Below are 12,964 nucleotides of genomic sequence, written 5' to 3' on the forward strand. Positions count from 1 at the left end.
CTTTTTCTGGCCAGCTGTCATATTACAGTTCATATCTTGAGAGCAGTCCTGGGAAAAGTAAGTCCACACGATCTGTGTTTATTATATTTGGGAAATCGATATAAGTAGGCAGTAGGTTGTTTCGAAGAACCCGCTGCTTGATTTGCTGAACACGACTGGCTCGATCTCATCGCCCCTTTCTGCTGCCATTGCCACATGTTTTAAATGACATCGGCTCAGAGAGAAACAATGGCAGACCAGACCATTGATATTGAAGAAGAAGAATCACTGCCAAGAAATGAATTGATTTCGTTCTACCGAATGTAAAGTAATCGTCCCGACTCCCGGGCTCTTGGGGCTTTTGATGCAATAAGGAAATGGATGGCCCTCCATGTTGAAGTTGGGCAATTCATTAAGCTCCATAAAAGCCCCCAATAATTACCCCAGGTTTCCCGATATTCTGGGCAGCATCCATACGATTATGCACCAAAATCATGAAATGCCGAGGCTGGGTAGCTTTGGAACAGCGACTCGAATTGTCAGATGAAAAGAACTCGTTGCTCGAAGATGAGGGAGGGACCAGCCGGCATACATGTGCTCAAGACTGATGTGCTGTGGTATTGTACATTTGCTATTGCTTATTCTATCGAATGCTGCTGTCTGGGTATCAGATTAAAGAGGAACCGAAGTGGTGGCCGAGGAATATAACATGGCGCAACTCTGTGCAAGTATATACGAAGCATTAAAGGCCTTGGATGTCCAGGCCGTCAACCTTGCCCAGGAAGTCGCCCTTGGCACCTTTCAACAGCTCGTCCACGTCCAGCATGCCCGTAGCGATGTACTTGGTGCTTACACCGGTATTGATCCGCTGGGACATGAGCTCCTTCAGCTCGGCCTTGAGAGCACCCATTTCTTGCTTCGACATGTTTTTGCCTTCTTTTTGCTTCTCCTTTCTCACGCTACCTCGTCCTCCCCACTTGCCCGCCTTCTCCAGCTCGTCGCTGTCGTACTCGACGCCCAACTCCTCGGCGGCCTTGCGCATCCAGTCGTCTTCCTTGCTACCCTTCTCCTTCGCCTGCGACGCGTCGGCAATCTTCTTGGCCAGTGTGAGGCGCGGCTTGAGACGGCTGGCGAGCTTGCGGTCCACATCCATTGTCTGCACAAAAAAGTTCTTGCCCGCTCCTGATCCTCTACCCTCGGCGTGGACCTTGGCAATGAGTCGCCGTGTCGAAATGACTTCTTCAGGCGCGCAGAGCAGGATACTGATACCAGTCTTCTCAGCACGAGCTGTGCGCCCGGATCGATGGACATAGGAGCTCGCATCGCGAGGGACATGGTAGTGGATAACTATATCAACCCCTGGGATATCGAGACCACGAGCAGCCACATCAGTAGCAATGAGGACAGAGGCTTGTCCATGAGGGGCATTAGTGAAGCGTTCGACTGATCGTAATCGAGCTTTCTGAGCCATCTGAGAATGTAAGGGGTTTGTCGGAAGGTTGAGTAGCTGTAACATGGGATTTATGCGTCTTGCAGAGCTGATTGAGTTGGTGAATACCAATACACGTTTGTTGGGGTAAATCCTATTGATACAGTCAGTTGCAACCCATAGGTCTATCAGAAATGGCAGCATCTTACATCAGTAGTAGGTAAAGGTATAGGTCCTTTTCCATGGCTCCGCACTCAACAAGGCCCTCCTTGAGACCTTCCGCCATTTGTGCAACCTATCGATTCTCGGCGTTAGTATTGCTCTCCAAAGGGGGAGGAGGAAAGGGTGGAATCTATGTCTTGGGAGAGGATATATGTAACCTTGGAATGCTCCATGTACATTCAGTCCTCAAGACAGCGGTATAAAGAAGGGTAAATACTGGAATAGGGACGGGCTAAATCCCTAAAGGTGCTTACAGGATTAACATCACAGTACACAGGCTGCTCCTCGCGGAAGTTGAGCTTCTTCAGAAGATACTCCATCGAGTCTGCCTCATTCATCAGGCCAAATTTGCCCTTGCCCGCAAGCTTCTGCTGCAGCCCCTTGTGGAAGGTGGCGGAGAAGACCAAGGTCTGGCGCGGCATAGGCTTGCGCGCCTCTTCATCTTCGTTGGCCGTGTAGCGATCGAGACCGTTGAGGATATCCTCGGCTTCCTTGAAGGAACCCTCGCTGAGTAGGCGATCGGCCTCATCCACGACCAGGAACTTGATGTTCTTGAACTTGTTCATAAGCTCGGTGCTCGAGCTCAAGACTTCCCACAGGCGACCGGGGAGTGCCAATAACGATATCGGCTTTGGTCAGCTGGCGCTGTTGCTTGTGCACGGAGAGACCTCCGGTAACCGAGCAGATGTAGGGGAGTTGGGCATGCCGCTGCAGAGGTTCTTGATATGTTCGGTGAGTTGGTGGGCCAGTTCTCGTGTGGGCGATAGTATCAGGGCGATGGGGTCCCTGGATTCGGGCTCGTCCGCTTCGTGGGTCGACTCGAATACCTCTAGCCATCGCTCGACAATGGGAATACCAAAGGCCAATGTCTTTCCGGAACCCGTCGAGGCCTTTCCGATAACGTCGTGGCCGGCTAGGATGTGCGGTATGGCTGCCCTCTGGATCTTGGTTGGTTTGCTGAACTTCAGCTTCGCAAGACCCGACACCACCTGCGGTGACAGATCCATGCGAACCCAGGCCGAAACGTTGACTTCATCTTCTGCTGCCTCCACTTTTTCCAGCGCATCAAAGGCGTTGCCCGTCACTTCCAGGTCGTCTTCAGACTTGTCGGCTTTCTTCGTTGACTGTTTCTCCTTCTTCTCCTTTTGCTCCTGCTTCTTCTCGGCCTTGGTCTTCTTCTCTTTCTTTGCCTTTTCTTTAGGTTCCTTGGCCTTCTCGGTAGGGGCCTCAGCAGGAGTCGTTACTTCCTCGACTTTGCCTTGGGTCTCGGTGGTATCAGCTTCCATTGGGCCATCGCCGAAGCCCTCGAACTCGTCGTCGTCGCCTTCGGCATTGTCCTCGGCCTGTTCGTCCTCATCTTCATCGTCCGCAGCAATAGTCCTAAACTCGACCGAGTTGTCTGGCCTTTTGATGACTTCTACATCATCTATCTCCTCAAGTCCAAAGAAACCCTCGGCGTCGTTCAACATGTCGGGGAGCTCGGCGGCCTTCCATTTCAGCGCATCGGCGGCAAGCAATCGGTTCGGCCTCCTGGTAGGCTTTTGCGACTTGGGCTTGGGCTGGGTTTTCTGCTTCTTGGAGGCGGATTGGGCGCCGCCAGCAGCCGCAGCCGCCAGATTCAGCTTTCTCTTCTTGTAATCGACCATGGTGAGGCTGGGTATTTCGCAAAAAGTTGCGAGATGGCGGGGCGTCTTTGGTCGGGATGATGCTGAAGCTTCAAGACTCGAGGTTTCTAAATTTTTGTAGAGATCGGCATCTTTTGGGACCGACATTGCCCACTAAAACCGCCCACCAGTACCATCCCAGCACTGACCATACCTTAATTCCGCCCTGTTTCGCAGCATCCTATTCGCTGGGAAAAAAATAATTGGAAATCTCCAGAATGAACCACCCCGCCAACGGTAAGGGAAAATGGGCAGAATATTAGGTAGACAGTTATTCTCTGTATACCGTCAACTTTGAGTACTTACGGGATACTGTAAAGGAGACAATAACGCGAAATGGGCAAATCTTCAAAAGACAAGCGCGATGCCTACTACCGCCTGGCCAAGGAGCAGGGCTGGCGCGCAAGAAGTGCTTTCAAACTGCTGCAGCTGGATGAAGGTCCGTTTCCGACGTAGAACCCCGCCATCAGATGAAGAAATCTCAATAACTCATTCAACCCCTCAGAATTCGATCTCTTCGCCGACGTCACCAGAGTCGTAGACTTATGCGCTGCACCTGGCAGTTGGTCGCAAGTCCTCTCACGCGTACTCATTAAGGGTGAGAAGTTCGGCCGTGCGGCATGGCAGAATCGCGAGGTCAAGTTCCGCCAGCAGATGCTGGGAGTCTTTGGCCCGGTAAAGGAGGCCCCTGAAGAGCATGTCGTCGAGGTAGATCCCTCCGAGGACGAGCTGAAGCCAAGAAAGGACGTCAAGATCGTTTCGATCGACCTGCAGCCTATCAGTCCCCTGCCGGGTATCATCACTCTTCGGGCGGACATCACGCACCCCGCCACGGTCCCTCTTCTGCTTCATGCCTTGGACCCGGACTACGATGCCACGTCAAAGGACCAGAAGGCCGCCCACCCCGTCGACTTAGTCATCAGCGATGGTGCCCCTGATGTTACTGGCTTACATGATCTGGATATTTACGTGCAGTCGCAACTACTGTTCGCTGCCCTGAACCTAGCTCTCTGTGTGCTGAAGCCTGGCGGCAAGTTCGTCGCCAAGATCTTCCGCGGCAAGAACGTGGACGTGCTATATGCCCAACTAAAGATCTTCTTCGAGGAAGTCCACGTCGCCAAGCCCCGCTCATCGCGCGCCAGCAGTGTCGAGGCCTTCATCGTCTGCCTGAACTTCCAACCCCCAAAGGGGTTCTCAGCCAGCCTGGAGGAGCCGCTCGGCGTGGGATACCGCTTGTCGGACATGATGGAAGAGAGGCGAAACGTGCTTTCAGCCAGGGCGCCGACGGTCCTTCAGAACCCCGAAACCAGCGCTTGGAATTGCAGTCCAGAATACCCGCGCAGCACCAATGCCGACGGAGTCACGGAAGTCGAGTTTGAGGATCTACGCGCCCCTGAGAAGGATGACGTGAGATGGATTGCGCCCTTTATCGCCTGCGGTGATCTCTCTGCCTTCGACTCCGACGCTTCGTACCGACTGCCCCCTGGTCACGTATCACTGGACCCCGTGCAGCCACCAACCGCGCCGCCTTACAAGCGAGCACTTGAGATGAGGAAGTTGGCTGGAGGTGCATATGGAAAGACAGGGACCAAGAGCTGATCGAGGCGCTCCTATGTCTGTCAATTTGCTAATGAATATCATGAATCTGGATGCTGCGCTGCGGGCCCCTCTACTACACCGACCATGACATCCTTCATTCCGCACTCCTCCCATGTCTTGGCACCCAGCGTCTTGCGGTACATGTCCATCGCATCGCTGGTTAAGAACATGAAACGTCGCAGATGCGGCCATCCTTTAATAACCTCGCCGAGACACTCAAGCATCCAACGACCAATGCCTTTCCCCTGATGTTCTGGCAAAACATAAACATCGGTCAAGTAGGCGAAAGTCACATCGTCCGTGATGACTCTCAAGAGGCCGACTTGTTTTGGACTGCCATGGCCTATGGATAATCAGTTTATCAGTGGAGAGCTTCTCATTCACCCAGGTCAGGGAAGATAGCACAAGGTGAAACAACAGTCCTGAAGTATTCCAGGCATACCTGCGATTTCCGCCGTGGATTGCGGGAGGGCGTAGAGACCGAAGCAGAGCGAGTTGTGCAGGGCTTTTCTCATCTGATCTCTGGGTAGACCCTGCGCCCACCACATCAGATCAGAGCCTAGAACCGCATTGATTTCGTCGACCTGGATGAGCTGCGGTTCGGTCGAAATCAGATAGTCATCACGATACCAGTTCTTCACTTCGGGGTTCAACATTCTCGCGACCTTAGGAGATAGGCACGAAAATAAATAACTGTTCACATAAGTAAAGTCTTGGAACAGTGTCATCGTTGACCTCCATGGCCACCCCCTCAGTGCAGAAATTGATAGACTTTCAGCTGAGCCCGCCTCACGTCATGGCTCACGTGACCTCCGCAACGTACACCTCCTCTCAAGGCAAAGGAGTGCAGTAGGCACGCCGGTTTTGAAACCGGAAACAAGCAGCAGGTTGTCTTTTGGACTCTCCTAAATTACTTGTTCTTACATATGCCAACACCGTCAGTCAGATAGCGTATGCAATCCGACCTGGTATGGTCGGAACCACCCGAAGTATGATATATCCCAACATCGTTGTACTTGGGGGCAATATCCTGAGCAAATATGGGGGAATCATGGTAAATGGCGACGGCGCTGCAGAACGGGTGTGGGCTCCCCAAAAGGTCACGTATACGTGAGGCCATTGCCGCAAGTACCTGGATGGTAACCTGCGCGCTAAGTCTTGTCGAATTCATTCGCGTTCGGTCTACGTGACCCTCTTTTTATGTTTACTGTACCTTTCTTGTTCGAAGGCTCCCAGAGGGGCGTTTCGTCTTCTTTCAACTGGGGACAAAATTACGTGTTCACCATCACACGGCTCCATCGCATTTGTTCATCATACTTGTACAAAACCACTTTGGAGACTGTTGCACATTTGGGCCTGTAAGCAGGCGTTCGACGCTCCAATAATCTTACAACTTCACTCCTGATGCAGATACGGCATTCCTCACGCTCCATGAAGCAGGAATCGCAACCGCGCGCAATGATGGCTGCCTTTTCTCCCAACGCACTGTACGACGAGAAGTAAGTGTTGGCTGTTGCTTGGGTGTTTGCCACTGCTAATTTTGATTTTCTTGTAACCATCCAGACTCCTCCGAACGGGAAATTTCTCTGATGTGCTAGTCCGGTGCGGCGGCCAGAGCTGGCGGCTTCACAAGCTGATGCTCTCTTCCCGATGCCTGTATTTTCGAACCGGTCTTTCAAACGCTTGGGTAAGATTAATCCATCAGCGTTCACCCAAAACACGTATCCCAAATAAGCACAAACTAACAAGAATGCTCAAAAGATGTTCGGAGACCCGGCATATTTCTACATCGATGAGGAAGATGCCCAGGCAGTTTGGTGGATCATTACCTGGATCTACACGGGATGTGAGTAGGGCACGAGATGACCTGATCCATGATAGTTCTGTTGGCTGACATGGTTTGTACATAGGCCTACCTGGTGAGGTCTTCGCCAAGGATGGTAGCAACATTACTGCATGCCTGCGTCTGATCCACTGCTCGCGGGTATTCCTGCTACCCGACCTGACCGCCTACGCACGAAACCACCTCCACCACGCCTTGCACAAGATGATGATCGAGGCCCAGACCGCGTTCTACGAGGCCGAAGACAGCGATGAGCAGCTCGATGTATCCGAGCTGCGCGGCTTCTTCGCCGGCGTCAGGATGGTGTACGAGGAGGAGGACAAGAACGAGTTCGCGTGCGAGCAACAGTACTTTGTCAATGTCGTCAAAGGCGCTCACTTCTGGCCCCTGTTAGACTCCAACTTCCAGCGGATGACTCAAGATTGCCCGCACTTCTGGACCGAGGTCATGTCGCTGCAGCAGATCGCCATCACCGAGGGATCCCATTGGCCCTACTTGAAGCCCGAGGAGTGCTGCAAGTGCGAGCACAGCCCCTGGAAATTCGACGACCTTCCGCGGTCGACCCACTGGGCGAAGCTGAAACTCGTCAAGGGCAAGTGCGAAGCTACGTGCAACCGCTGTACAGGCGAGGAGGAAGAACGAAAGTCGTGGACTGAGTTGTGGAAGGAGGAGGAGCGACAGCTTCTTCTCTCCCCGGACGACGAGGGAGAAGAAGGGTCAAGCACAAGCAACGATAGCGACACTGCGTATCTGCCTACACCATCGGCAAGAGACGAGGAGCCAAACACTGACGCACTTACGAGTGCACAAAAAGATCGCGATGAGGAAAGAGAGAGGGACAGGAAGTGGCTGGAACGGCTGTTGAAAATCAGTGGAACAGGCACCATCCCGACAGCGACGCGGGATATGCTCTGGAAGAAAATCGATGAGATGCGGCAAGAAGCCCAGGGAAGAAGCTGAATGTGGGTTCAAATCTGCCGCCGCACTTGTGGGATGCATACACTCCAAGGTTTCAAGGGGAATTGGTCACGATAAAGATAGCTTTGAAGGTCTTTGAGGAAGTGACTTGCTGGTCAAGCATGTAATAGATCCGCGACACTCCATAATTCTCCCTCTTTCCTGTACAATGAGTCACCTTGACGATGTATAACTGAACCGCCATACTATGCTATCTAGAGATCTGCAGTGTTACTATATCCAAAAAGGGGGAAACCAAACGCCCCGTCCAAAATGTGATTCCCACCCATTGCCTAGGCTGTGCTCGAGAGATCCCCCTTACCTCCCAACCACCTTGCCTTTACGTGCTTTCTTGCTACCAATCCGGGGCCTCTTCTCCCTCAACCACTCCGATTACGAGTCGGAGTACGAGCCCGAGTATGAGTCTGAGTACGAGTCTGTCCCCGAGTCCGAGTACGAACCATCACCCGAGTTGTTGCTCAACTCATCCACCTCAGGAGCGTCAGCAGGAACCACAAAGTCGGGATCGCCGATCTCGTCGACCTGCACGACCTTCCCGTCAGCAGAAACTCCTTTTTCGTACCCCTTAACTTCGCGCTCGTGCCCCGACACGTCGGCGTACCAATCCAGCACCGACAACTCGCTCGCAAAGTAGCGGTCGTAGCCGCCAGTCGTGCTCCCCGCCGTCTTCTCGTCGAAAAGTCCGCTCGTTTTCGTCTCGTCGGGGACTCTGAGCCGCGCGCCGCGGCTCCTCGCGTTGGCATTGGAGTCGAGGTCGACCACGAGCCGTACGTCGACCCTGCGGCCTGAGAAGAGCGGGGGGCGGAGGAGGCGGCGCAGCTCGCGCCGGACCACGCGGGCGAACCGGTCGTATCGCGGAAAGGGCAGCACCCTCTTCCATGGGAGGCCGTCGTCGGTCGAAGCAGCCGCATGGACGAACAAAGCCCCGGGCACCTTGATGGGCCACTCGTAGCCGAGCTTCTTCTTCTTGTCGTCGTCATCGCCGGCGGCGGCGACGACGAAGGCGTCGTAGTCGCTGAAGCCGTACGCGTCGCGGGGCTGCGCCTTGGCCAGCGCGCGCAGCTCCGTGCGGGTGCCCACCAGGTTGGTCTTGCGGCGGGGGATCCGGCGGTAGGCGATGCCAAAGGGAACTCGGAAGAGGCGGTCGACGACGAGGCGGAGCGTTTGCAGGCTGGGGAGCGCCGTCAGCGCGGCCGGTAGTCCGGGCAATAGCCATGGGCTGTCTGTGGGTCGGAGAGATGGGTCGAAACTCGCTTGCGTATCCTTGTCCGGCCAATAAGCAATTTCAAACAGCGGAAGAGAGAGATGGCGGAGATTTTGGCCAATCTGGATGTTCTGTTGTAAGGGCGTTGTCATGGCCTGGATGGAGTGCTTCAAATTAACGATGTAAAACATATCCTCCCTGGTGTCCACTGCCACCACTCCTGGCTGGCCGGGCACACGAGGTTCAATGGAGAGTGTATGGTGATAACGCCCCACGACCTTACGAGCTTCTCGATTCACACGACCCAAGTTCACTTCTGGCTTCAGCTCTGGTTCCGATGTGATGTACTGTATCTCCGAATGAGCGTAGCTGTGCTTGAAACGATAGCGTGTACCACCCCTTTTGACCTGTGCGTAGAATACGTGGAGGCATGATGAGTGACCGAATGCTTCTTCCCACTAGAAGAAGTAATGTTAGTTGAAGTAGAGCGAAAATCTTGACGGGATGAGCACAACAGTGACACATACAATCATTTCCCGAACGTTTGGTGGCAGCTTGCTGAATTTGCTGAATGCAGGAGGCTTGGTGCGCCGCATTTTGTGAATGATCGTGCGGATGGTTTTATGGCTAGACTTGCTTGGCTGTGTTATCAGGGGATGGTCAGTGACGATGATTCCAAATCGGCGGGCCACTCATAGCGTCGGCTAGAGGTAGGTATATATAGGTCTACAGATGGTAGAATGAGCCTGAGGTACCCGGAGCGCCTTGATCATTGTCGTAGATTCTGGTGTAAGTCATGCTAAAGTCCTTTGTCATGTACGATCTCCCGCGTCAATCATTGGTGACAAGAGTAAAACAGTCAGACATCGAGAACGGAAGAAGGCCACTGGTATCCTGGAGCTTCCAGCCGAGCCCAAAAGAATCCATTGGCAGAGAAGGAAACAACTCAGCACCATATCCTTCCTACTGTCCAAGGTGGCCATGGCGATCAAGTAGAAAGACCAGCCCCCTTGGGTAAGATATTGAACCCCCTGAGACAGCGTCCTCACCATCCCGCCACCACCGACTCCCTCCTCGTAACCATGCGCTTAACCCGAATAGCCGCCGACCCCAACCTCCTTCTCTCCTCCGAGGGCACCGGACTGTTACTCGTGCCGATCTCGGTACTGACGCGCGACTCCAGCAGCCAGTTGCCACTTCTTTGGTCGCGAAGGTAACTGCCGTGATCGTCATTGCCGTTCCGATGGACGTAGTAATTGTCTTGTCGTTGTTGATACCGGCGCTGATGCTGCTGCTGCGCTGACGAGGAGAATGAAGACAAAGGCAGAGGCATGGCGGCGAACCGGACCACGGAGCTGGTCTCGGCCGTCGAGGACCACCGGCTACTGCTACTACCGCCGCCACCAGGCATCAACGGCCGCATGATGGACATGCACATGGGTGGCGGGGAAGGCGTCGCGGGCTGCACGGGCACGGCTTTGCGCGCGGTCTCGAGGCCATAGATGAAATCGGAGTCGGAACCGCTGGCGGAGGAACGCGGCAGCGACGCCGATGGTCTCCTCGATGACGGCGAAGAAGCACTGGTAGTGTCAGTATTGCTGTTGTAGTATGTGCCACCGCCGCGGCGGCCGTCAGCGCGGGCACAGGGCGGGGGTCGCTTGGGACCCATTGCGGCTTTCTCCGGGTCGCCGCCGTGAGAGTTGCCAACGGGCGACCGGTTCGTCGTGGATCGGTTGCCGCCTTTAGCGTTAGGCGTGGCGGACGCGACGGTGCTAGTGAGCGACGCTGGGAGCCAGCGCGCGACCAGCGGCCGGAGGGTTGGGAGACAGAGGCAGATGGTACCGGAACAGAGCTCCGCCAGGGACAAGATGGACGGGTCCACATATTCCCAGGTTGGATCGGTGTATTCGCGAAAGTACATAATCCGGACGGCCGCCAATGCGCAGGTACTGTGGACGGGGTCAGCATTCTCACATGAATTGATGTAGGGATAGACATACAAGAACCCCAGGCAGAAGATGCCAATCAGCAGGCACTTCTGCGCGCGCGGCAAGCGTAGACTGCTCAGAGCGGGGAGTGGCAGAACCAGGACAGCAATGTAGGTGACGATGTTGCCAGCGGCGTTCTGGTAGGCCAGGGGGAGGGTGGGTATGCACCTGATCGTTGTTGCTTCGGCGTTCTGAGTGGGGTCCCCGGAGCCAGTTCCTTGTCCCAGTACGCCTGAATGGGAAAGCAGGTGAAGATGCTGAGCATGATCTGCGACAGGCCCCAGAGGCCGATGACGACCTGGAGCGCGGCGCAGGCCCGGCGCAGGCTTTGAATCGGCAGCACCCGGTGGTATTGCGCCAGCAGGGCCAGCTTGGTCGACATGATAGCCGTGTTATACCACAGCACCGAGAACCAAAGGTACTCGGTGTAGGTCTTGAGCCCAGCGGGATTGAGAATGGTGTTGACATGGCGTCCCAGACCATGCTGTGTCACTGCAGAGGAACCCTCGGGTCAGCATGTGCGGTTCGTCATTCGTGGACCGACCGACTTACTCCAACAGTGCGTCACACCGGTAGCAAGCACGAATATCTGCCATGGGAAAGGAAGTTAGTCTTCAGTGTATTCCGCATGGAAAGGGGTCCGCGGTCCTTACGAGTGCTAGTAGCGCCATCCAATCGTCATATCCCAGGCGATTAAGAACGACGTATCGCGTGTAGAACCTTAAAGAAATGAAGATGGTCGCCATTGCCATGAGAACAATATTGACGCTCAAGAGCATGGAGGCTCGCGACTCGAGAGCAGCAGCCGGCGCCTGCCCCGGGTTATTGGCGACGTTACTCGATTCCATCGTTGAGCGAGATGTTTCCTTGTCGGGGAGACGATTCCGGGTATAAAGACACAAGGGCCAAATGTCCCAGCACGGAGAAGATGGGTTCTCAGTATCTTCTCCCGCCGTCAACCCCGACTCTCCATGGCATTTAAATGCATCCTCCCTCTTGCCTCCCACAGTCCATCCATGTGCAATGCAGTATCGACCATCTTCATAAGATCTGAGAGCCCTCCATCGTATACCGGCTGAAATCCGGGGTGCGCATGCGCACACAAAACCACCGTCACCAAATCGTGGATGGTGGTACTCTATCCCGCGAAAACGTGCGCCCCGGGATGCGCTTGGCCAATAGGAGATGAAGTAAGGTAGGGTCTGCCAACCCAACACCATGATGGAGGTGTTACACGAACCAACTGCCATCTGATAAACCGTTGGAGAAGGGCGTCGCACATGGCTGATGGGCTTGTTCGATTGCTTGCACGGACCGGCTTGCATTGGAAGGAGTCTGGTGCCCCCCTTCCATATTGCCCATTCTCAAAAACAAGATATCATGGCGCGAACGTGCCGCTATATCGCACTCGTCTGTGCGGTATATATCTCCCTTCCTGCCGTCCCCGGTAAGCGATAGACAGATACTCTTCTGGTGGACGAGACGAGAGGGGCTTGATACTTGACCGTCTGTTCTCCTCGATGCCGAGCACAAAGCTTTCAATTACCCGAGCCGTCCATGGCCCCAAGCGCAATCCAAACCCCCGCATTTTCTAAAACCGGCAAACGCCAAAAAAGGCCATGGACCAAACACACCATCCTCCCGGTTAGTTTCTTTCCTCTGAGTAGATCCGATCCTCGTCTTCGACGTGTGTAACGACGGGGTGGCTCAATGCCCCATAACTTCCTCCTCTGCCTCCTCTGCCTTGGTGTGGTGTGTGTGTCAACATCGTAATTGACAGGTTCCCTTATTGCGCAGCCCCACTGGTCGTCTGACAGCTCGCTCTCGCATCGGGACCCTTTGTTGCTTGTTGCAAGCCTGCGACTCGGCTTGGCACTTCGCATCCGGTTATGCGAGTATATGCGACGTAATATCGTGTATGACTCGGCCGTCTATCGTCATAGCCGTTTGCTTCCGGGGTCGTCGCCGTCCCACGACGAAGCTCTCGGCGACAACTGGAAATGCGACCGAGTGCCGGTCGCATTGAAAAAAGCCCCGGTTTCCCGGGGGACCATCACT

At 54.5% G+C, this 12,964-nt stretch overlaps 6 protein-coding genes across 6 annotated transcripts; 2 read left to right on the plus strand and 4 right to left on the minus strand.

Moving 5' to 3' along the window:
* Positions 1 to 721: 721 nt before the first annotated feature.
* Positions 722 to 3,276, minus strand: PG997_014745 (ATP-dependent RNA helicase MAK5; the record flags this gene model as incomplete). The annotated part of the gene is made up of 4 exons (XM_066819059.1): positions 722 to 1,562; positions 1,618 to 1,703; positions 1,885 to 2,259; positions 2,299 to 3,276. The coding sequence occupies 4 exons, from the start codon at positions 3,274 to 3,276 to the stop codon at positions 722 to 724; spliced, it is 2,280 nt and encodes a 759-aa protein (XP_066661247.1).
* Positions 3,277 to 3,630: 354 nt separating this feature from the next.
* On the plus strand, positions 3,631 to 4,893 carry PG997_014746 (tRNA (cytidine(32)/guanosine(34)-2'-O)-methyltransferase; the record flags this gene model as incomplete). The annotated part of the gene is made up of 2 exons (XM_066819060.1): positions 3,631 to 3,733; positions 3,800 to 4,893. 2 exons carry the CDS (start codon positions 3,631 to 3,633, stop codon positions 4,891 to 4,893), a joined length of 1,197 nt encoding a protein of 398 aa, XP_066661248.1.
* Positions 4,894 to 4,931: 38 nt separating this feature from the next.
* PG997_014747 (gnat family n- protein) lies at positions 4,932 to 5,549 on the minus strand (the record flags this gene model as incomplete). The annotated part of the gene is made up of 2 exons (XM_066819061.1): positions 4,932 to 5,236; positions 5,336 to 5,549. The coding sequence occupies 2 exons, from the start codon at positions 5,547 to 5,549 to the stop codon at positions 4,932 to 4,934; spliced, it is 519 nt and encodes a 172-aa protein (XP_066661249.1).
* Positions 5,550 to 6,654: 1,105 nt separating this feature from the next.
* On the plus strand, positions 6,655 to 7,696 carry PG997_014748 (uncharacterized protein; the record flags this gene model as incomplete). The annotated part of the gene is made up of 2 exons (XM_066819062.1): positions 6,655 to 6,739; positions 6,804 to 7,696. The coding sequence occupies 2 exons, from the start codon at positions 6,655 to 6,657 to the stop codon at positions 7,694 to 7,696; spliced, it is 978 nt and encodes a 325-aa protein (XP_066661250.1).
* Positions 7,697 to 8,086: 390 nt separating this feature from the next.
* On the minus strand, positions 8,087 to 9,514 carry PG997_014749 (uncharacterized protein; the record flags this gene model as incomplete). The annotated part of the gene is made up of 2 exons (XM_066819063.1): positions 8,087 to 9,376; positions 9,446 to 9,514. The coding sequence occupies 2 exons, from the start codon at positions 9,512 to 9,514 to the stop codon at positions 8,087 to 8,089; spliced, it is 1,359 nt and encodes a 452-aa protein (XP_066661251.1).
* A 449-nt stretch (positions 9,515 to 9,963) lies between these two features.
* Positions 9,964 to 11,754, minus strand: PG997_014750 (uncharacterized protein; the record flags this gene model as incomplete). The annotated part of the gene is made up of 3 exons (XM_066819064.1): positions 9,964 to 11,074; positions 11,137 to 11,390; positions 11,560 to 11,754. The coding sequence occupies 3 exons, from the start codon at positions 11,752 to 11,754 to the stop codon at positions 9,964 to 9,966; spliced, it is 1,560 nt and encodes a 519-aa protein (XP_066661252.1).
* Positions 11,755 to 12,964: the final 1,210 nt, after the last annotated feature.

This window comes from Apiospora hydei (genome assembly GCF_038363865.1).
Source record: "Apiospora hydei strain CBS 114990 chromosome Unknown utg000010l_segment0_segment0, whole genome shotgun sequence".
NCBI lineage: Eukaryota > Fungi > Ascomycota > Sordariomycetes > Amphisphaeriales > Apiosporaceae > Apiospora > Apiospora hydei.